Source organism: Podarcis muralis, chromosome 11 (genome assembly GCF_964188315.1).
Source record: "Podarcis muralis chromosome 11, rPodMur119.hap1.1, whole genome shotgun sequence".
Taxonomy (NCBI): domain Eukaryota; kingdom Metazoa; phylum Chordata; class Lepidosauria; order Squamata; family Lacertidae; genus Podarcis; species Podarcis muralis.
In genome coordinates, this window is record NC_135665.1 from 36,668,839 (window position 1) to 36,692,610 (window position 23,772).

The following is a 23,772-nucleotide window of genomic DNA, read 5'->3' on the forward strand; positions in this document are numbered from 1 at the left end:
GAATCTGTCCATTTGTAAGTACTTATCTCTAATTTGCACATTTTGAAAACATTTGCAGGACTTTATATTTTTTTGTGATGCTGTTGCATCATGGATTAGCCCAAAAGATGATCTTCGAGACATGTTCTGTAAGGTAATTGAGTTATTTCACATTTTTTGCTTCATGAGGCTGTATTATTAGAACATGTGAAGTCAGAGTGTACTTAAAGTGGCACAAAAAGAATGTAGCCTATTCTGGTGTTCTGAAAAATTGCTCTACAGTATTTCTATCTGAGCATTCATAGTTAGTGGTGAATTCATTATGATTTCCAACAGCCTGATAGCTCCTTCCAGAAACTAAGAATTGTTAACGCACACAGTTCCATCGCTACCCCCCTTGATCTTTTCTAAGTAAAACAGCTGGAGAATGGAATGTGTGTGCAAGAAGAGATGAATATATGCCTAGAATCTAGGGCTTTTTGATGGAAGGAAGATAGTAAATGACTTTTTGCATGTGACTTTGTATGTGACTTTTTGCAAACACTGTAACCATTATCAATGTGCATCTAGTTTTTCTGTTGTCAGATGGTCACTCTTCTAAGGCTTTTAATTCAGTTGCTCTTTGAAGAAAACATTTAACTTTCTGCTCCCCTTTAGATCCTTCATGGATTTAAAAATCAAGTTGGAGATGAAAATTGGAGGCGTTTCTCTGACCAGTTTCCTGTTCCCTTAAAAGAACGCCTTGCAGCTTACTATGGAGTTTAACCTAAAGTATTCAAGCTGCAGTACCATAATGAGGGGTAAGCTGGGTTGACTTTCAAAGCTTCTCCCTTTTTCCAGTGCATGAACTGTTCTGTATTGTGTATGTTGACTGGTGGATAAGCTGAAGTTTTAACCTCCCTCAAATAACCACATCTGTTCACCTATTTAGCAACAGCTAATGGAGGAGATTCATTTAGTAATTTTTGTTTGTTCATTTATTCCCGGGCTGGGAACCTTTTTGGCCCCACTTATCAGGATCAAGATGGCGTTGCTCATCTGCCTTCCAAACACCCAAGTGTTGCTGTCAGTTTCTGAGAGGGAGAGGTGGGGAGCTCAGCATAGTGTGGGCACAACAGTGCAGCTAATCGGACAACCCTACTGCCTCAATGAGTCACCTGCACCTTTCCTCTCTCTCTAATTGGCAGCGATGGCTGGTGAAGGCAATTGAGCATCGCTGTACTGCCCCACCAATCACTACTACTTGCAGGCCAAATTGGACACATCACCTAGCATGGCAAGTTATGTGGTGCTTTGAAGTCCCGAAGTCAGCACTTCAAAGTGCAGCCAAATGGAGCAGGTGCAGGTCCCTTCAGCACCTATAGCAAACAAGATTGGCCACCCCAAGTTATCAGCTGATGCACGGGTGTACAATCTTCTTTTATACAAAGTTTCAGAAGCTCCCAAGAACCAGCCGGTTGGTGAGCTTTTTGGAAGGTGTGCAAGGGGCTTTGCAGGCACTGCCAATCACCATGCCTGCAAAGCCCCTTTTGGCTGAGCCCCCGCCCTTGCCTGCTCCACATTGATGTCAGGTGCAGGGTAGGTGAGCATGGCTTGACCAAAATAGTCCCATGGGTCAAATGGGGAAGACTGATAGGCCAAATCTGGCCTGTGGGTTGAAGGTTCCCCAGGTTAATTCCTTCTCATGGAAATATTCCAAAGGCCATAAACTGATGCAGTAGCATTCTCTTTATTCAGCTAAGCTAAGCCTATAGCTAGCTTCTCTTCTGCAAGCTTTTTTTGTTGACTTCATTTTTTTTTTAAATTACCTTATGGAACTTTCCATACCCTTGCATGGGTACAAAGCAGCGTTCATATATGAAGTGCAAGAGTTGCGGAGGTGAAACTGCCAACCATTAATGGTCATTACTTGTCCTCTTCCATGGTCTCTTCTGAAGGGTTACTGGTTCTTCCTGCAAAGTCCCACCTCATGGGAGAGAAGCCACACCCCTCATTTACTCCTTGGAGAACTTGGGGTGAAGATCAAGGCTTTTGCAGGAAGGACAGGGACTGTTGCCAAGTGAGGAAGAGTTGTTTGCCGCAAGCAAGGAAATAAATTTATGGCATCTTCACATACAATCATTGATAGCAGGGTAACTGCAAGTAGGTAACTACTACTTGCAGGCCAAATTGGACACATCACCTAGCATGGCAAGTTATGTGGTGCTTTGAAGTCCCGAAGTCAGCACTTCAAAGTGCAGCCAAATGGAGCAGGTGCAGGTCCCTTCAGCACCTATAGCAAACAAGATTGGCCACCCCAAGTTATCAGCTGATGCACGGGTGTACAATCTTCTTTTATACAAAGTTTCAGAAGCTCCCAAGAACCAGCCGGTTGGTGAGCTTTTTGGAAGGTGTGCAAGGGGCTTTGCAGGCACTGCCAATCACCATGCCTGCAAAGCCCCTTTTGGCCGAGCCCCCGCCCTTGCCTGCTCCACATTGATGTCAGGTGCAGGGTAGGTGAGCATGGCTTGACCAAAATAGTCCCATGGGTCAAATGGGGAAGACTGATAGGCCAAATCTGGCCTGTGGGTTGAAGGTTCCCCAGGTTAATTCCTTCTCATGGAAATATTCCAAAGGCCATAAACTGATGCAGTAGCATTCTCTTTATTCAGCTAAGCTAAGCCTATAGCTAGCTTCTCTTCTGCAAGCTTTTTTTGTTGACTTCATTTTTTTTTTAAATTACCTTATGGAACTTTCCATACCCTTGCATGGGTACAAAGCAGCGTTCATATATGAAGTGCAAGAGTTGCGGAGGTGAAACTGCCAACCATTAATGGTCATTACTTGTCCTCTTCCATGGTCTCTTCTGAAGGGTTACTGGTTCTTCCTGCAAAGTCCCACCTCATGGGAGAGAAGCCACACCCCTCATTTACTCCTTGGAGAACTTGGGGTGAAGATCAAGGCTTTTGCAGGAAGGACAGGGACTGTTGCCAAGTGAGGAAGAGTTGTTTGCCGCAAGCAAGGAAATAAATTTATGGCATCTTCACATACAATCATTGATAGCAGGGTAACCGTTTGTCCATATCACATGGAATTTGCCCCCTGTCTGTTGGCAGGGGCTGAAATAGAGGGAAATATATCTGATACCTTAATTCTAGTAGTTCTGCATATAGTTTTATAACTATCCTGCTAGAAGTTTTGTCAGTTGTTTGTCTGGGATAAACATCACAATTGTATGAGCTTTCAGTAAAACATCATAGCTGATGTTTTAAACCCAGAATGATTTAAAGTATGTAGAAGAATTTACTTCAGGAGCATAGAACCATAGAGTTGGAAGGTACTCCCCCCCCCCCCGAGGGTCATTAGTCCTCCTTCAATACAGGAATCTCAACTACAGCATCCATGGTGGATGGCCGTCCAGCCTCAGCATGGTTTCTCTGCTGAGATTTCTTTCGCTTCGGAAGTTAATTCAGCTGGCTTTGGAGTAGAAAGAGGAGAGTACCAGCTGCGAAAACTGCTTGTCATTTGCTAATAAAAAGAAAGTTGAAGGCAAGGAAATGGAACATCACTCTAAATCTATTAGTACTGCTGTGACTTTCTCTTGGGGGTTCACATTGGGGAAGGGCCATAGTTTAGTGCAGGCTTCCTCAACCTCAGCCCTCCAGATGTTTTTGGCCTACAACTCCCATGATCCCTAGCTAGCAGGACCAGTGGTCAGAGATGATGGGAATTGTAGTCTCAAAACATCTGGAGGGCTGAGGTTGGGGAAGCCTGGCTTAATGTCTGCAGAAGGTCCCAAGTTCATCTCGGCATCTCCAGATAAGTTTGGGAATGGCCCTTGGCTGAAACGCTTGTGAATTGCTGTCAGTTGGTGTAGGCAGTACTGAGTTGGATGGACCTTGAAGGTTTGTCTCTGCATAAGGCAGCTTCTTATGTTTTTAACTTAATTACTTTGCATTTTTCACTATGTATTCAGATAGTGGTGTATTTAATGATAACATTATTTTAAAACACTTGCTTTCCGAACACTAAATCTGTGACTTGCTTGCTTCTTTCAGGTCCTTCAGTCTGGAAGACTGGGAGGGAGCCTCGACACCCAGGGAAAAAAATGTTACCCTTTACTGGGGGGAAGGGTAAACCAGTAGGGAATACAGTACAATCCCAAGCCTACTGGGAGGGGCGGGAGGGAGGTGTTGCCGTCACTGTATTAAGCCGATGTTGGGAAATGTTTTAACATCTGGAGCTTTTGTGGGTGGAAGTCTGTCTCCTGTTACAACTCTGCACTGGATGTGAAGAAGCTCAATATATATATATATAAATATATATTTACAACAGCACATTCTGCAATATTATGGGGAACTGTACCAAAATGAAAACTATAAAATTGAACCATAGAGATATGTAAAGAGGAAATACACTGTGTGGACACGATAAAGGAAACCGAAGGGTAGCGATTGCAGAGAGCAAAAGGTGTGTCGTAATAAGGGGTTTCTGCATTGTTTCATCTTGATGGGATTCCTAGGTGTTGCATGTTAATGAAGAACTAAACAAATGAAGTTAGTACAGTTAAAATAAAGCTTGCTGCCTGTATTAGGAGCAGGCACTTGCAGCGTACAAATTTAAATAACCCCATAATAAAGTAATAAAGGTTAACTTGAACAAAATGAAGCAACCTGCAAGATGCCAAATGAGTCACTCCTTTTCATTTTTTTGGGTGGGGGGAGGGGCATTAGAGAAGAAAGGTGAACCTTTTTTAAAAAAAAACATTGAAACTTCAAAGGTAGTGGATATGATTTGATGGTTGTACTTCATTAGATTTAATTTCTAGAGTAAGGCATAATTCTTAATGTGCCGTTTAAGGTTCAGGCATGCATTTTGGATCATAGTGATCAAGCGTATTTTTAGTGGGAAAGTAGCATGCTTGCATCAAAGGGTGAGAGTGGTATACATTTACTTATGTTGCGCCAGTTTTGTGTTGCAGTTTACCAATTCAGTATAGCCCTGCGTTTAAAATTCCTTTATGATTCTGTGGATTTTATTTTTTCTTAGGAATATAGGTATAAAATACTGTAGTGACAATTAGGCCTCAAAATATCTTTTTAGGATCTGTTAGGATTAAGATTGATATTGTATTGTGTAACCTGCACAATGTGGAAAGCTGATATAGCTGTGCAAAGTATTGCCTCTGTGCTGTCAGTGTGATGTGCTTTCTGCATGGTTATACTAGTGATTTTTATCAAACCTAAAAATGACTTAACATGGTAAGACCTGTTTAAAGGCTACATAAATGTTAGTTGGCACGTAAAGACAATGGTAGAAAACTGATAACATGATTGCTACATTTCAGTGTTTATTCCCACCCAACGTATTACCTTTCTATAATTTTCTCCTCCGCAAAGTATGATCTTAAGAGATGCATAATTTGGTGGATGTAAAGCAGGGTATCTACACTGTATTGGCGCAAGTTGGTGGCCCTTTGTATCCTAGAGAGGACACAATGGTGCAAGTTAAAAGCTACAGAGTGAAAGTTGGTTTGGATCCTCTTCATTTCATTTGTTTTTAGCTTTTCTGTTTCCCCACCCCCTCTACTCACTTGTATTCCTGTGAATAAATCCTTGTTAAGTTAACCCTTTACTTTTCTTTCCATGTGTATTTTCTTACGTACTGTGAATGTGAAAACCTAACTGGTACACTTGATCTTGTGTTACTATTAAAAAAAAATGGAAGTTGTGATTAATTTAGATTGCATAAAGAATATCCCATGATGATGATAAAGGAAAATGGAGAGACAATAACTCTGCTGGTCAGAGGCAAAAGCCACACGTTTCCATTTTCCCTTAAGTGCTGCAAAATTAATCTGTGCAAAAAAGAAAAAGAAAAAAAAGCCATAACAGCCGCCTTACATTTTTGCTTCTCATCTTTGCATTGCAAAAACAACTACTGGAAAACTGTTTTTGCAGGGTCTGACTTTGCATGATTTGGTTCTTATAAAGGTTGTTGGATGATTTAGCCATTGCACTGATGTTCAATCTTGTGTGAGTGAATTAAATAAATCTGGCTTCAAATTTTTGTTTGATGCATGGTAGCATGCATAAATCTTACACATTCCTCTTTTTTTTTTCCTTTACAAATTTGAGTGGATTAAACATGCTTGAAAATGACCTTTTTAATACATGTCCTATATGAGAGCCTATGAAGAATGGAATTAATGCTACTAGGTCTTGAAATCTACTGGAATAAAACTGCATGTGGTGATCTACTTTAAAATTAACTTGCTGTGTCAGTAGCTACAACTTTTCTTTTGGCTGAAAACTGGAGTTGTAGCTTTTCCAATCATCAGTTCCTAAGAAAGGAAATCTGAAAATATTTAGGGTGGAACTTGCCTTAGTCAAGGGTTTGCATTAATCTTTCTGAAGACAGAGCATTAGCCCAAAATTTCTATATGGAATTCTCTAAAACAAACTTATTTGTTTTACCGTTGTGAAGTTGAACTGTTAAGTAGCCACTTACATAAATATATATACATATATATATATATAATTTTATTACATGGGTTAATGTAGAAGGAAGTGACTGTTCTACTGTGATTTAGTTGATCAGGCAGAAAAGTAACAAACAAGAAAGCAATATTGTGGTTAAAATGATAATTATTGTTATTAAGTTCATAGCAAACCAAAACATATTCATTCTGAGTAAAGTATAGCATATTTGCAGAAACCACTTGGGTTAGAATTTGAGATGAGGAGAGCTCTGATACAACACTAACAATTGTAATTCAACTATATTGCATCATGGGATATATAAAGCATCTTTTCATGTAGTCTTGACAGTTATTTGAATGTTGACTGAATGTTGATACTGGTAGACTTGTGAGTTTGTCTTTGTTACATTCCAGTGTTCTCTGCCTCTTGGCATGCTACAAGCACGGCTTACTAAATCTGCTCCTTACACAGTGAATAAAGTGCTTAGTGTGCGAAACTACAGAAATAGCCGCTGCTAAGTGATGTAGATTTTCTACTTGAATATTTTTGTTGTAGGAACCTCAGGAGGTCAGTGTTTACTGTTTTTATATATGCCTTTGTTTCCATGTCTAAGGTCCCCTTGCTTTGAAGGATTCTAACAGTGAATAAAGCTGCTGATCAACCTAAGTTGGTAACAGAAAGTGTATTTTAAAACATTTTAAATGCATCTCTTTTGCAGTTAAACTTGTCTAATATTATAGGGTTTTCTAGTGGTACACTTTAACTATTAAGGGAAAGAAGTATCTTAATGTTCATTTCATTTCTTTAAATCTAAGGGGAATGGATACATTTTGTAAGTTTTTTTAAGCTTGATTTGTTTTCTAAATTGGTGTGTAGACATCAGTTATAAGATGTAGATCCTATCTGTTGCACCCTGATGCTTTGGCATGTTTATGATGAAGCAAATTCTATTCCTTTAAAATGGGACTTGCTTCCAAGTAAGTATGCTGAGGATAGCAGCCATAAAAGGGTGCAGTCATGGCAACATGCATAGAATAATGTTTTCAAATACATAGCCAATAGGATTTTTTAAAAAGAAACATAAAGTAATTTTAGTTTTGTAACAAACACTATTGATACACACTGTGATAATTCTGAATTTTTATTTAGCATTAGCATGAATTACTTAAGCTACATAAATATTGTGTAATTTAGATTTATACTACTTGTAAGAGGATTTCCAAAGCTGAAACTTACGTTGCTGTTTGGATAAGAAATATTCATACTAGTTTTATCTCAGGTAAAATACTCTTCTACCCATTTTGTTCAACTAGAGGCTTCTAATGTGTCTTACGTGTTCCAGTTTGTCTTTCATATAGGAACTGCCTAATGTCTTAAACTCTCGTATCTAAATTAACTTACTGTGGAACAGCAATGACTGTGCTTCAATATAAGTCACCTATTTTATTCATATTGAATGTATTAACAGAGATTTGTAACATTCTTCTTAAGAGAAGAATGCACCTGCGCAGAATAGCACCTAAAAATCAGCATAAAGAGTGCTTCACATTGTGCAGTGCAAAGGTTAAGTTCCTGATTTTTAAAATTAATTATAACTTGGCATAAATCCTCCTGATATATTTTTCTTGTGTAGATGCCTAGACCTTTTTAGCGTAGTATGTAGAGTCAAAAGAATAACACTTCTTAATGCAGTACTAAGCAGTTAACTTCAGCAGAGATCAGACTGCTGTTGTGAGCTACTGAATACCAAGCAGTAATCTTGTAAGATAATGTTGCTGTTTGCATATGAATTTATTATGTACTGTGTAAGCATTTGGCTGCCTGGGATACTTTAATGTTGAAATGAAAATATAAATAATCTTTACATATTAATACAGTTCTACTCAACACTGCACTCAGTTTCAGATAACTCTTCATTTCAGAGCTATGTCCATAGCCCAGTTTTGCTCTTTCTACTTGTCAGAGCAAATGAGGGTTGGACTGTCCTGAATAAAACTTTAATAAGGGCATACATTGCAGCTTTTATTCACTAAGAGAATAAACTAAAAGATACTTAGATCTGTGTGTGCATGACAGGGAAACTAATGGTGAGGTTAGTTTAGTTTTGCTGGACAAATGCACTCCTTACGCAAAACCGTTACTTTGCAAATCCGTTTCAGGACTCACGGTATGTTACCTTCCACGCATGCCACACCTTTACATGTCGGTTCATTTAAGAATGGAGGTCTCTTGGATGTGCAAGAAAGCTACAAATCCTTGGCTAATTTTTGAGGGCACTCTCTCCAAAACTTAAGGGCACTCTTTCTTCTCCATGCCCCCCTCTGGGGGGAAAAAACATAATCAAAAGTTCTCTCAATTAACTCCTACCTGCCTAAAATTAATTGTTAAAGAGTTGGATGTACTAACAATAGTTGAAGTAGCCAGATCTTTCTGCTGACAACTTAGGTTGTATGAGTTACGCTTGAAAGCTTTAAATTGAATGTGTTTTCTGTATGTTAGAATATTCCCTTCAAACATATCCTTCCACAACCTCTAAAGCTGTATTGAGTTGATTTTTCCTGTCTGCCTCTGCTAACACAACTTCATTCTAAATAGAATATGGTTTTGATTTTTGATAAGCTGCTGAATTCTAAAGAGTTTTTTGGGGCCACCAAATATTTTGGATCATGCAGAGAATATATATTGTAATGTAGTAATTTTGTATTTACATTTGTATGATGTGACAATAGATGTGAATGTTAATCACTGCTTGACGATGTTAATAAAATTTGTTTAAATATAGATGCTGCACTCTTGATTCTTAATGGAAAGAGGAGGACTTCATTCAAGATCATTGGTTTGCTCTAAACTGAATTACATGCTTGTGTTGCTTTCAGTTTCTTTTGAAATTAGGAAGCAGCTGGGTTTGAAGTTTAGTGTGATAGCTAAAAACATTTCCATTCACACATAATGATACATCACGTTTTTGTGAGATGCAAAGAAGACGAAGAAGAAGAGTTTGGATTTGATATCCCGCCTTTCACTCCCCTTCAGGAGTCTCAAAGCGGCTAACATTCTCCTTTCCCTTCCTCCCCCACAACAAACACTCTGTGAGGTGAGTGGGGCTGAGAGACTTCAAAGAAGTGTGACTGGCCCAAGGTCACCCAGCAGCTGCGTGTGGAGGAGCAGAGATGCGAACCCGGTTCCCCAGATTATGAGACTACCGCTCTTAACCACTACACCACACTGGCTCTCAAGGGACAGGACAGAGTCACATTGAGCCTTGTGTTCACATGCTCTCCTTTTCATCATTGCCTCCTCACTCCACAAATCTTTCAGTTTCCCTAAACAATTGCTTATTGTGTTGTGCTTTATGCATTATTATTTATTCCTGCTTCATATGGTCAGTTTTTGAACAAGCCAACTTAGAACTGTGGGTGTTTAAGGTAGCTTGTTCAAACTAACCATAGATAGGGATAAACCATCATTTGTGGTCTAGGTAGCATGACATGCTGGGGTTCGAGGAAACTGAAAGTAAGCTTTGCCAAAGTTGTGAACTTAGCCATGCAGGAGGAAGAAAAAGATGGGGGAATGTGTTAGCCCAAGGCTTGCTGTGGCTTCTTTCTACTCCATTCTTATTTCACTAAAGCATGATTTAGCATGATTTGTGAACACAGCCAATGTGTAGACTTAGCAGTACTGTTTCTTATTTCAATTTGCTTTGGGTTTTTTTTTGTCTTTGTAGCAGCAGCAGACAGACGAAAGCAGTGAGATTTGAAGATGTCACACTAACATTTATTTGAAATCAGACTTCACATTCAGAACAGGAACATATTTAGCCAGTTGAATGTTAAGCTGGTATTTAAACTTTCTTAACATGTTTTCAGTAAAGTGAGAGATTGTGGCTTGTCTAAGATCATCAGAAAACTTGAAGGCAAATGCACTGACAGCATGAACTGTCCTAATGTAAAATGAATTGTGGAGAAGATTGCATGGTGTTTGGGGACAGTTTGCCTTTTTTCTTTCAAACAAAAAAGGGGGGAAGGAATCCGTGTCCGGGGTTTAGAAAAGCTTGCAAAATGGTGTTCCATTGTCTTTTTAGTGTTTGCTGCAGTATTTTTCTTCCTTAAAGGTTTATTGGTTTGCTCCCATGGTTTTTAAAAGGGCACAAAACTGGCATATTAATGCTTGAACTATTATGGAGAAATGGTAGTGGGCCTCTTAAAGAAATCCACAAGCCTCTCTATCCTATGTTTAAACTGGTAGCCTTCTAAGAACAGTAAATAAAGGTGCCAGCACAAAAGGCAAAATGCTAGTGGCCCTTCTATTCCAACCACCAGGGCTTGACCTGCATACAAGTGGGGACTCACATATCAGAAGTAACGTCAAGGACACCAGTCACTTTGTGCTTGAGATACTTGAGCAGCTGCATTCAGCGTGGCACTTGGAAAAGTGGACGTAGTAACATGAAGCAAGGGAGCACTGTAACTTCATAGCAACAAAGTCTTGGAACTTAGAGCACTGGGGGGAAATACCTTTACATCGTGTTCCATCCTAAAGTGAAGTGCAGGTGATAATTAGCCTGACCAAATAATTAGACAAATGTCATTTATATTTATAAAACATGCATACTGGTTTTCACCTATAATGTAATATTTTAATAAAATACATTTCTTACAAAAATGTAATAAAACACTGGAAGATAGCTGAAAAACGGTGGAAGCATCCTAGTTATAATTAGCAGAATAAGGTTGGAATGACAGTGCTATCGCTGCAGAAGGGAAGGTACTAAATGGATGTGCACTGGGAAAGAATGAAGTACTTGTAGAATTATCAGGCTTTTGTCAGTAAAACCCACCAAAACTGGAGTCTAAAATGGACATATAAAAGCATAAACTCCTATTTTAAGACCTGATTTTTTAATTTTTGTATTAGCCAATCATAGATAATATTTTGTGGAAACTAAACTATACTAGATGTTTCAATTTTAAAAGTGTGTTTGACTAGCATTTGGCTAAGGTGTTCAGGGTCTAGGTGGATTGCAACGGAATTTGAAGAGAACTAGGACATGTAGTATGAACATGTTATTGGGGAAGTTAAATAGGTGTGTGTGTGTGTGTGTGTGTAATTATTATGATGTGCAAGGTTTTTTGAGGAGACTGCATCTGCATATATTGTAGCCTGATAGCTACAGGCTGACAGAGAGCTATTAAAACCATTCCGTGGCAAAAACTTGAGAAGATTGCCAATGCCAGAATGGTTTCCACAGTTCACTAACGCACACTGAATCCTGAGCTGGGGAGCAGAAGAAACTTCAGTGGCGTAGGAGGATTAATGCTGATGAGAAGCACTGAGTGGTTCAAAGTTTTTATTTGTTAATAGGTATAAGGTAGTGGTAGAGGGACGCGGGTGGCGCTGTGGGTAAAAGCCTCAGCGCCTAGGGCTTGCCGATCGAAAGGTCGGCGGTTCGAATCCCCGCGGCGGGGTGCGCTCCCGTTGCTCGGTCCCAGCGCCTGCCAACCTAGCAGTTCGAAAGCACCCCCGGGTGCAAGTAGATAAATAGGGACCGCTTACTAGCGGGAAGGTAAACGGCATTTCCGTGTGCGGCTCTGGCTCGCCAGAGCAGCGATGTCACGCTGGCCACGTGACCTGGAAGTGTCTCCGGACAGCGCTGGCCCCCGGCCTCTTGAGTGAGATGGGCGCACAACCCTAGAGTCTGTCAAGACTGGCCCGTACGGGCAGGGGTACCTTTACCTTTTATAAGGTAGTGGAATTAAGGTGGTAATGGCAAGTGAGATGAGGTGGGGTGGAACAATGCTTTTGAGAAGCAAAATAGACCTCAGGTTACAAGAAGGACTGAGTCAGTGTGCACTGCCATGGCTGTAGCAACACTGAAGAAGTGGGTATAAAATTAATCCATAACTGAAATGTTGAAAGAAATTATGTTGCGGCGAAAGAAGGAAATATACAGAGTGTGGTAAGTTGGAAGAGGGTAAGAGGAAAGGGTAGCAGAGGGAGGAGATGGTCCAGAACTGGAGGTGAGAATATTGGGTAAGAAAGTCAGCAGGATTGGAAATGTCAAAAGCAAGAAAAAAATATCAAGATCTGTCTTTGCATTTAAAGGAGTGGGATGGGAATTAGAAACACCAAAGCAAATGGAGAGATAGAAGGGAACAGATTCTGAGAAAACCTTCAGAGATCAGAACTGTCTGGCAGGATTTGACAAGAAGACCAAGTATACTACTCTGGGTGTTGGCCTGAGATGTGTGGGAGAAAAAGACTGGCAAATAGCAGCAGTGCCATCAGAGGGGAATGCCAGATTTCAGTGAGAGCAAGATGCTACAGGAAGGGTATGAGGAAGAAAAGCAACTGCTTTCTCAGCGAAGGAGCAGGAGATCTGGCACAAGAGAAATGAGAGCAGGAAGGTGATGATAGCAGATAACATGGATAGAAATTGGAGATACCAGATGGGCACCGGGCTGCAGGTAAGACTATAGGCAAAAAAACAAATAAATGCATGGATGACCAAGACAACAACAAAAGGAGCTGAGTGGTGGAAGGAAGATGGAAATTTGTATAAATGAGATCCCGGGCAGCGTTATTCCTCTGCTGCAGCATTAGCATTGTGAGCAAAGGGGCTGGTGAATGAATCCTGAATCTTGAGAGTGAGGGGAGAGCTTGTTCATTTTGTAAAACGAGCAATAAAAATGAGACATAAACGCTTCCACATCTCTGAACATAAGTCATTTGAACAAGGATTCAAAAGGAGAACATTCTCAAGGTGTACAGTTCATTATGCATTTCACTTTTAATATGGTATGTAAGGAATGCAGCTTAACGAACAAGATTTTCAGCCTGGCTGAGAACAATTTATTAAATCTAGAATAAACCACTCAACCATATAATCACTTTTCAAAATAAGCATGCCTTTTATATTGGATTTTAATCTCAGGAATGTAAAAAGACCAGTATTCTTTCTTTTAAAAACTCAATTAGCAAAACTGGCCAAAGAATCCCCCCCCCCTTTGCAACCAGCCCCCCCCCCACTTCTCACCCAATTGATTTTTTCTCTTGGGTGTATGTTTTCTCGCCAATTTCAGTTGGTGATTTTGTTGGACTTTTCTACATTGTAGGAAGGAGCAGAAATGACATGCATTAACTCATTTGTTTTTATAAAGCTTGAGCCCAGTTTTAGGCTTTTAGATAATAGCTGAAAGCGAAAACTCTCTTGGGGCACTTTAAAGATGTATTATGACAAAAGCTTTTGTGAACTGGAGTCCACATCATCAGATGTCTTGAAGATTTATCCTCTTCATACACAGGGCTGATATCTAGGACATTACTAAAGTGACATGCTGACCAGTGGGACCAGTGCCGAAGAAGGCATCATAAACAAAGCCATTTGAGTGACTACAAGTACCATTGTGACCCAAAAATCTGAGATACTGGGGCTACAGGGTGTTTGTACCACTGAAACTGCAGTGCTGGAGGTGCCATTGGGTGAATGGGGGGGTATGAGCAGTTTGTACAGCTAACAACCATGTTTTAGTATTTAGAACCTGAATGGGGAGGCTGAGGCCCTCCTAAGAATGCTGGACTTCCATAATTCTTGACTACTCACATGCTGGCCAGGGTTTATAGAAGTTGGAATTAAACCTATGGGAGGCCACAGGCTCCCCAGTTCTGATTAAGAAGGAATTTCTGGCAGAGGCTGATTAAAATCAGAATGTATGTCTGAAAAATGGTACACATATTGGGCATATCAAGAAGTCAATAAAGAACACATTTGAGGTGATCTTGAAGCTAAAACAGTGCTTTTTTCTGGGGATACTAAAGGGTCCTCAAAATGTTAAAAATGTGTCGCGTACTGTAACAACTTCAAGGTGAGTACCAGTTAATAATAATAATTATTATAAAGCAGTGTAAAACATAATGTTAGTTAAACAGTCCAGTGTTTTCTGTCATTATTGGGGACAAGCTTAAAACTGAACCTTTGACAGCAGGTATTAGAAAGGCAGAAGTTGAGTTAGTTCTCAAGCAGCCATGGAGGTGGTGCCTGGGGTTTCGCAGGTCAGTCTGAAATCAGAGCAACCAAACCCTTTCCCATAATGACACCCAAAGCCTCAAGGAACAATTGTGGTGTGCATACTTAGTGGGTTTTAATAATGTGGGCATTGATTATGAGCAGTAGTGGTGAATTTGCCATTGGAAAAGCATATTTTAAAGGACTCCAGAATTTGAAGACTGAGAAGAACTTGCACAAACTAAAAATGAGGACAATGCCGGCTTAAACTAAATGAGGAAAAGGGAAGAGCTCTCTCTTAAGGGGGGCGGGGATAGAATCAAGCTCTAGAGAAAAATTCACAGAGTTTCTGAAAGGGCAAGTACTTTCTCACTAACCTCATTATTTGAGTGTTACAATCCCTGGGCTCCTTAGGGAGGAAGGGTGGGGTATCAATTGAACTGAATGAAATACATAGTGAAATAGAAATGCCACAAAATTCCAAATTCTACAGAAAATTTCAGATGACATTCCCTGTTGCCATGACAGAAGAAAAATGAGAGATGCACACAAGTTTTATCTTGTGAACTGTCCTGAGATTTATGGGCAGTATGCAAATTAATAAATAAGAAAATAATAACATAATTCAAAAGTGTCAAGAGAAAAATGGAAAGAAAAGTTCTGTGACCAGAGAGCTCTAGAAACTGCACCCAAAAGTGCTCTGCAAAGGCACATATATGAAGAATTGTGTGGAACTGTATAAAAGACACAGAGAAAAAAATAGAGAAATGCAAGACCAGTCTTCCTGTACGTTTAATAGCTGTACATAAGGACTTCAAGGTTTAAAAAAGCATTACTGTTAAAGATGGGAAGAAGATCATTAAGCTGCAAGCCCTTGATCATCAAGCTGCAAGAAGCCTATACCAGCAGCAAAAATTGAAAATGAACTTCCAGCGTTGATTATAGAAATTCACCTGCTTAGCATAACTAGCTATTTTTCTCCTGTTTTCTCATGTTCAGTCTGGATAACATCTTCCAGACATCAAGAGCTTCCCAGACACATTTGGTGTCCTTATCCACAGAGCACCAACATAAAATCCAAGTATCACAACTCAGTTCTGTTAGAAAAAGATATACTGTACTGAGACAATGCACATGCTGACTTCACTAGGTTGGACCTAGATCAAGCCTACTTGCTATTGCAGGGTTTGCCATGTTTTGTCTGTTCCTACAAAAACAGTGGTGTAGTGGAGCCAGGAGCAGGTGCCAACAAGGCACTGGCACTTATTTCATGGCAGGGACAATGATGTCATCTCCAGGATTGCTATTTGCCAAGCCAAACATATACGAAGAATAAAAATTAACAGCAAAAGATATTAAAACACGTCAACACCTATGCATCTGGATAGGCTTGCCCAAACAAAAATAGTTCAACATTTCATTCTAACAGTGGCCAGCCTGATGCCTATGGGAAGCCCGTAAGTAGCACAAGAATGCAACAACACTCCGCACACTTGTGATGATTCCCAGCAACTCAGAGGCATACTATTGCCAACAGCAGAGATCAAACACTGCCGCAATGGTTGGTAACAGTTGATAGCCCTGACCCCAAATTTGTCTAAGCCTCATTTAAAGCAATCCAAGTTGGTGGCTATCACTAAATCTTATGGGAGCAAAATTTTATAGTTGAGTACAGTGGTACCTCAGGTTAAGTACTTAATTCGTCCCGGAGGTCCGTACTTAACCTGAAACTGTTCTTAACCTGAAGCACCACTTTAGGTAATGGGGCCTCCTGCTGCCGTCGCGCCGCCGGAACACGATATCTGTTCTCATCCTGAAGCAGTTCTTAACCTGAGGTAATATTTATGGGTTAGCGGAGTCTGTAACATGAAGCGTATGTAACCTGAAGCGTATGTAACCCGAGGTACCACTGTATGTACTGTGCAAATAAGTTGTTTCTTTTGTCTGTCCTGAATTTTCAAACATTCCACTTCATTGGTTGGACCTTGATTCTAATTGTATGAGAGCAGTAGAAAAACTTTGCCTTCTCTATTCCCCCCCCCCCCCATCATACATAATCTTATACACCTCTATCATGTTTTCTCTTACTCTCAGCATTGTTGGTTGGATCATCCACATCTATTTTATTTATTTATTCTATTAATATCCTGCCCTTACTCCCCAAGGAGCTTGTTGACACCCAAATAGTATAATAGGATTTACCCTTTCGGAAGCCATGCTGATTCTCCTTCAGCAAGACTTGTTCTTCTATATGCATGGCAACTTTGTCTTTACAATGCTTTCTACTAGTTTGTATGGAACAGACTTTAAGCTAACCAGCCTGTAAGTGGTTGATTAGATTAACATACAGTACTTGGCTAAGGGTTCAACTGCCATCAAAAGCAATTATTTATTATGACCCACTAAAATGACAAAAAATAGCAAGCAACCATCTCAGTCCTCCAGTCCTCTTCAGTGTATGCAAAGTGGGAGCAGGGCTGAGAAAAAACCTGGCTTGGCACTGCCACCGTTAGTAAAAAAATGCTTACTGTGATATAGGGTTATTATTTGTTATATGGATTTGGCTGGTGCACATTCCATTTAAAGCACACCTACCCACAACCCAGATCCTGGGAGCACTTGTTTAAGGGTGCTGGGAATAGTAGCTCTGAAAGGGTAAACTACAGTTCCCACAACTCTTTGCAGCTGGCGGTGGATGTGCTTTAAATGTATGGTATGTCCCCAGCCAGGGACGCGGGTGGCACTGTAGGTTAAACCACAGAGCCTAGGACTTGCCACATTAGAAGGTCAGCAGTTCGAATCCCAGTGATGGGGTGAGCTCCGAAAGCACATCAAAGTGCAAGTAGAGAAATAGGTACCGCTCCGGCGGGAAGGTAAACGGCGTTTCCGTGCGCTGCTCTGGTTCGCCAGAAGTGGCTTAGTCATGCTGGCCACATGATCCGGAAGCTGTACGCCGGCTCCCTCGGCCAATAAAGCGAGATGAGCTTTGCAACCCCAGAGTCGGCCACGACTGGAACCAAATGGTCAGGGGTCCCTTTCTACTATGTCCCCAGCCTTTGTGGGAATGGCAAGTGGGCAGGGAACATGTCATGCTCTGCTTGTGTCCTTCCCATGGGCCACTGATGATGGGCCAGTGTAAGAACATGATGCTTGAGCAGCAACAGGTGGGCTTGGGGGTCTTCTCTACCATCACACCACTGCCGAAGCCAACCAAAAAAGCCTCAGCGTGGACCAGAATTGCTTGAACTCTGACCAGTGGCTCAGCCTCCTCTGTTGCTTTATCCCCCCCCCCCCCGCGGCTTCCCTCCACACCTGTTGGGAAAAGTCGCCTTCTTAAAACCTGCGTTGTTGATGCCTTTCCATCCGGAAAGCTCCCCAGGGCGCATTATATTAAGATATCCCTGGGTGCGGTGGGAGGGGGGGATACCCCGCTTCTACACCACCCCCCCTCAGACGCACAGCATTCCTCGACTCGCCCGCCCACCCTCCGAGCCTCGGCGCCGGCCGCTGCCCCATAAGCTGGGCCTCCCTCCCTCCCTCGCTCCTCCGCCCCGCCCCTCTCGAATCCTGCACATCCGCCTCTCCGCGCCTGCTCCCTCCCTTCGCCAGGGAAGTCGGCCGTTCCTGCGCCGCCCGTGTTGTGCCGAGCCGCGGTGCGCGCGCCTTGGCCGGCAACCTGGCGCATGCGCCCCTTGGAGCTGGCTGGCTGAGCTCGCCTCTGTGGACAGAGGGCGAAGGAGAGGGGACAGAGTTAGAGCAGGACGAGGAGGAGGAGTTGTTGTGCCGTGAAGGGAAGGGCGGCGCGCGGCGGTTCCCTCTTTCTCCCCACCCCCAATTCCCGGTGGCTGTGTCGGACGGGGCCGGGCCGAGTCAGCGAGATGGTCATGGCGTACTTTGTGGAGAGTTTCTGGGTGAGGAGCTGTGGTTTTTTTTTGGCTTCCCTTCCCTCCCCCCCCCCCCCGCGCTCTCCTTTCCTCAGGGGCCGGACCGTGTCACGCACAATGGAAAAGAAGCGCGGGGAGGGAGAAGAGGCGACCCGGAGCCCGGCGGCAGCGGCGCCTCTGCCTCTTCTCCTTCCCGGCTCTTGCGCCACCTTCGGGGCAGGGTTCGGGCCTGCCGCGGCGACGGGTTGGGATACGGGGGGCGCTGCGAAGTGCGGCGGCCTCGGCTTTTACCTCACGGGCCGCTCCGGGGCCAGTGCCAGCGGGGGGGGGGGTCGAGCGAGCGAGCGAGGCCGGCATGAGGGGACGACTGGCTTGTGTGGCGGGAGCTTATCCCAAGCCAGTGCCCTTGTGTGGCTCCTGTGCTGAGGGTGCCTGCCTTCCCCGGCTCTCTCTCTCCCTGGCTGGGAAGGAAGTCCAGGGCACCTGTTGCTTTGCCCCGAGAGGAGGGTGACTGGGGGGGGGGGGGTGGCGGCTTAAAATGTGCCCTCCTGTCCCCGAGGGGCGTCTCTCGAGGCGGCGGCGGCGGGACGGGGCCAGGCTGCTGGGTGAGGTTGTTTACTTTTCCTCTTCTTCACTCTCGCTGACAAAACCCCAGAAACTGAGGCTTCTTCGCTCAGTGGAAGTTTACTCGGGATCCTCCTTCCCTTGACTCTTCTACTAAATCCCGCTGGTGAATCTTCAGTGTCTTGTGGAATCCGAAACTACTCCATTGTGGTGGTGCTTTTTTTAAAGGTCTTGTTTATGTTTGGTTTTTTTAAAAAAAGCAAGACGAGGTCTTTATTTATGACTATAATAATCCATTATATATAAAACTTCTTAGCAAAGGAACCAAAGAGATGAAGTAATGATAGGAACTTCAAGTCACTGTCTGGATATTGAATTTTTATGTGCTTATTACATGACTTTTGAGTTAAGCGGTTAGAGGTTTTTAACAGTATGTAGTAGAATCAACATAATCACCTAACTACAGAGCAAACCTGGTTTGGGGTTTTTAAAAAATATCCTTTATACGTGCTTTCTTTCAGAGACACTGTGTTAGTGTACCTGTGCTTTCCAGGAATCAAACTGTATACAAGAACATACAGCTTGTGCTCTTTTTCTCTGCCTCTTCTGCACTTCATGATTCAGAAGAACAGCAAGCTAGTAGTTTCATGTAATGATTTAAATAGCATGGATAGGTTACTAATAAAATAATTAGATGTTGCCTTGGAATATCTGCTATCATAAAAGTGTCACAAAATTTTTGTCCATATAAAGTTTCTAAGAATGCTCATTCAGCTTTGATTTCCTTAAATTGGATTTGCTTTTCTCTGAAAGCTCGGAGTCCCAGTGAATTGCTGCTTAGGAATTTTGTGAATTAGTACCCAATTGTGGTTGCTGTCTGCCATTTACCTTTATGGGACTTACTTCTGAGTAGACATATATGGATTTGCAGCAGAAGTGACAGAATCCTTACATGCTTACTCAAGAGAAAGTCCATCTGAATTCATTGTGGTGTACACTATAGTAAGTGTGCGCAGGATTTCAACCTTAGATATCTTGGGGCATTTTGAGACAAGAAATGTGACCAACTGTTTCAGAATCAACTGAAATGTTGATTATGGCTTTATAAATGTTTATATATGGCTGAATGTATTTCAAATGACATCTTTTGAAGGAAGTATCTGTTACAGATATTGGTAGTATATTTGGGGTGGCAGTTCTGCAGATATCTGTACGTTCATTATGTCCATGATCTAGTCCTTTTATGATATAAAAGTCAGAATATATAACCTATTGTTTCCTCATACTTATTGCCTGTATTTTCTGTTCCTGTATTTTACAGTTGGGTGGTGGTGGTGATTGGGGTTTTTTTAAGAGTGTGAAATATGTGGCAATTGTTGGCCATTGCTGGAGAAGAATATACTGCCATTACTGAAAACCTACATACCTTCTTGGTGTCAGGAACAGTTACCTTCTTGGTGTCAGAAACAGATAATGCTAATAACTTAATTATTAGGTTTAACAAATAAAGGTTTAACTGAATCCAGGTTTAACTGGTGTCAATTTCAAGGGAAAAACACTGGCAAATGAATGTTTCTAATTTTGATGAGACTAAAGGCCTATTTAAAAGTAGATCATGAATACTACTTTGTAACGGAACGTTTGAACTGACTCCATAGAAAAGCATTCTGTATGAGGTATTGTGGCCATGATGTTGAGTGAAAATATTTGTTTCTTATAGATGAAATCTACCTTCACTATATTTTCCCTAGAAACATTTCTAAAAACAGAAACTCTGCTCCAAACTCTAGGGTACACCAAGTGGTTGAGTGCTTATTAGTTTCAAAACAAAATGGAGCCACCCCAAAATAAGCTAGTTTTTTCTGCTTCCATGAGGAGTGCCCTAGATATACAGAATTTTATAAATTTATTAATGAAAAGAAAAGTAAAACTGCTAACAAGAACCTGGGAATTTACAGAACATTGGTAAGAGTTTAGCCTACAAAGAGATGGGTGGGGGAGGATCTAAATAAATAAATAAATTGGTAGACTGTGAATCTATCAGTCAAGTCTATGTCTGAGAACAGTTTAAGATGTGGAATTTCCATTTTACTTAATCAGTTATAATATTTAGAGCTCACCTTTCCTCCAAGGAGCTCAAGCTGCAATACATGGTTCTCTCCCAGTCCATTTATCCTCACAACAACACTGTAAAGTCAGTTAGGCTTAGAGAGAGTGTGGTTGAGTGTGGTTTTCAGCTCTGCTTTTCCAAGTCCTAGTCCAACACAGCCTTTCTCAACCTTGGATCCGCAGTTGTTTTTGGACTACAACTCCCAGCATCCCTGACTACTGACCCTGCTAGCTAGAAATGATGGGAGTTGTAGTCCAACAACATGAGGGGACCTAAGGTTGAGAAAAGCTGATCTAATCACTAGAATACAATATTTCTGTCAGTTGTAAAAGAAAGCAAAAAGCAAATGAAGGGCAGAGGAGGAGAGGGAATTGACTTATTCAGCACCCACCTCCTCAGCTGAGTGCCCTCCTCCACTTCATAGCTAAGAGAGTATTGAGTCTGACACTGGCAACTCTCTAGTGCTATGTAACACAGCTGTAGAAGGCCAGCAGGGACAGAAACTCCTGAAATTCACTTTGCCCCAAGGCCTGAAAAGCATTTAAAGGCTCCTATTCTGGGTTCTCTGAATATACTGCAACATTGTGCTGCAGGTCCCTCTTGTTTTTGAAACTCATTAGTGATGGAACAATGATAGAACATTCCTGCATTGCAGGGAGTTGGACTAGATGACCCTTGGGGCCCCTTCCAACTCTACAATTCTATTCTATAAAATGGTTTCAAAGTTATAACTGTTATCCCAGTGACTTTGCCTGAAATGTATATAGGGACACACATACAATGTATATGATTTTTCACTCACTCTGACACTTGATTTGTCAATGAGGGTAGAAGGTAACAGGGCTAATATAAATAATCCCAAAATTTGCAGAACTGACTGCAACTATTCTGTTAATTACTTTTCATAATAAAATATGTCAGGTCTGATACTTTGGACTATTATATGTCTTTGAGATATATATTCATTACTCTGAAACTTCCTCCCTGGAGAAACTACACTGGCTTTCTCCTTGTCCTTCTGCTGGCAGGTAAAGACATTCTAGTTCCAACAAGTTTTTGGGAATTGACTGCTTTTGATGAAAGGGCTGGTGCTGTGCTGTTTTTATTGTAATTATTTGTATGTTTTAAACAGATTTTATACGTGTATATAGTTTTACTTCTATTAATGTTTAATTGTTTTTTAATTATAGCTTTTAGTTTTGTTTTTAGTGATTCTTGTTTTTACGTAGGTAACCCACTATCAGCCCAACCAATACATCATTCCTAATACAATGAAGGAAATATGCCAGACTGTGATGTGGATTTAATGGGCAGCAAATCCCAATGCACGTAGATTGTGTGACTTGGTTGATTTTTGCTGTTTGCTTACAGTGTATAGGTGCCGTGTGTATATAAACTAGTTAAGGCAAAATCCAAATACCACATTCTATAATACAGTTCATAAATTGGAAAGGGACCTTTAAAAAAACTGCAAAGAAAGCCCTGACTTGAGCACATCAGCACTGGCACGAAAAGAAAATAGGTTGATATGTTCATTGCTAAGTCTAGCCCACTGCTCAAAAGCATCCCTGAGAGAGAAAACCATCCAGCCATCGAGCAAAGAAGAGCTTGCCAAGACAGGCTATTCTAATGTTGAACATCTCTTGCTGTTAGGAGGTTTCTCTGCATGTTTAATCAAAATCTGCTTCCTTGCAATTTCCACTCACTGCGTCTAGTCCTGCCTTCTGGAGTAACAGTGAACAAGTCTGCTCCATCTTCCACATTGCAACCCTTTAGATAATTGAAGGCAGTTATAATGTTACTTTTTGATCTTCTCTTCTCGGTGCTGAGTACACCCCTCTCTTTCCACCATTGCTGATAGCTCTTGGTTTCCAGATTCTTCACTATTTAGGCTGCTTTCTTCTGGACATACTGGATAAGGGATAAAGCTCTCTAGTCTTACTCTGCCAGCTCCAGCAGACTAGTAAATATTTTTGTAGGCTAGTAACTTTTGTGGGCTTATTTGCAGTGCAGATATAATGAACATATACAATGAACATGCAATTATTGTTCCATTGGAAGAAGTATTTTAATTCATAATTCTTCTAGTTTTATAGGCTGAAAGTAGTACGGCACTGTTAAGCACTGAGACTTCTAAAAGTGGGTTCATGTTTATATAGAGAGGTACTTTGCTTTTTAGTTTTAAGTTCCCTGCCCCATTACAGGATAACTTATTTATAACTGATCATTTGTGGTACTGTAAACTCACATCTGGTTTGGTGCTTTAAGACCTTTTGACAGTTGCTGCTGTTTCCCTGTAACAGCCTATTAGTACACTGCATTTTTAAGTACAGGAGAAGGGGAATAGCCATCTTCATATAGGATCAGGAGATCAGATAGTGGAACACTCAAAAAGCTTGCTGTGACCAAATGACTAGACAGTTTTCGGATAAAATTGCTTGTATCCGCACTGGCTTCTGAGAGGAATGGGGCTTGGACATTGTTTAGTCAGGTTGTTATGGATCCTTTTAAGCTTGTATTGCATGAGTATGTGGACAAGTTGCTTGGAAGGCTGAGACATATGTGTTCTATAGGGTCTTTCCCATCCTGACAGTTCAGATCAGCTAGAACTGGGTTGGTCATGTGGACAACTCTGAAGGATTAGTTCCCACAGTTCTTAAGGAGGCAGTGGTATAATAATAATAATTTATTATTTCTACCCCACCCATCTGGCTGGGTTTCCTCAGCCACTCTGGTAAAGAAGCTGTATTTGAGCCCAACAAATAGTGTACT

The 23,772-nt window shown here is 41.4% G+C and overlaps 2 protein-coding genes across 5 annotated transcripts in view; both read left to right on the top strand.

Moving 5' to 3' along the window:
* The window catches only part of TNPO1 (transportin 1), a 36,405-nt gene extending 27,184 nt beyond the window's left edge, over positions 1–9,221 (top strand). For 2 of the 3 annotated variants that reach the window (XM_028747975.2, XM_028747976.2), the window contains 3 exons: positions 59–133; positions 637–779; positions 4,017–9,221. In XM_028747975.2, coding sequence (XP_028603808.2) covers positions 59–133; positions 637–744 — 183 coding nt within the window. In that variant the 3' untranslated portion in view covers positions 745–779; positions 4,017–9,221. Of the gene's footprint in view, positions 1–58; positions 134–636; positions 780–4,016 lie in introns of those variants that run through there. The other variant, XR_013394677.1, reaches the window with a different exon arrangement.
* An 8,873-nt stretch (positions 9,222–18,094) lies between these two features.
* The window catches only part of FCHO2 (FCH and mu domain containing endocytic adaptor 2), a 69,689-nt gene continuing 64,011 nt past the window's right edge, over positions 18,095–23,772 (top strand). Inside the window, exon 1 of one of the 2 annotated variants that reach the window (XM_077936281.1) lies at positions 18,095–18,353. In XM_077936281.1, the coding sequence (XP_077792407.1) occupies positions 18,321–18,353 (33 nt within the window). In that variant the 5' untranslated portion in view covers positions 18,095–18,320. The remainder of the gene's footprint in view (positions 18,354–23,772) is intronic. The other variant, XM_077936280.1, reaches the window with a different exon arrangement.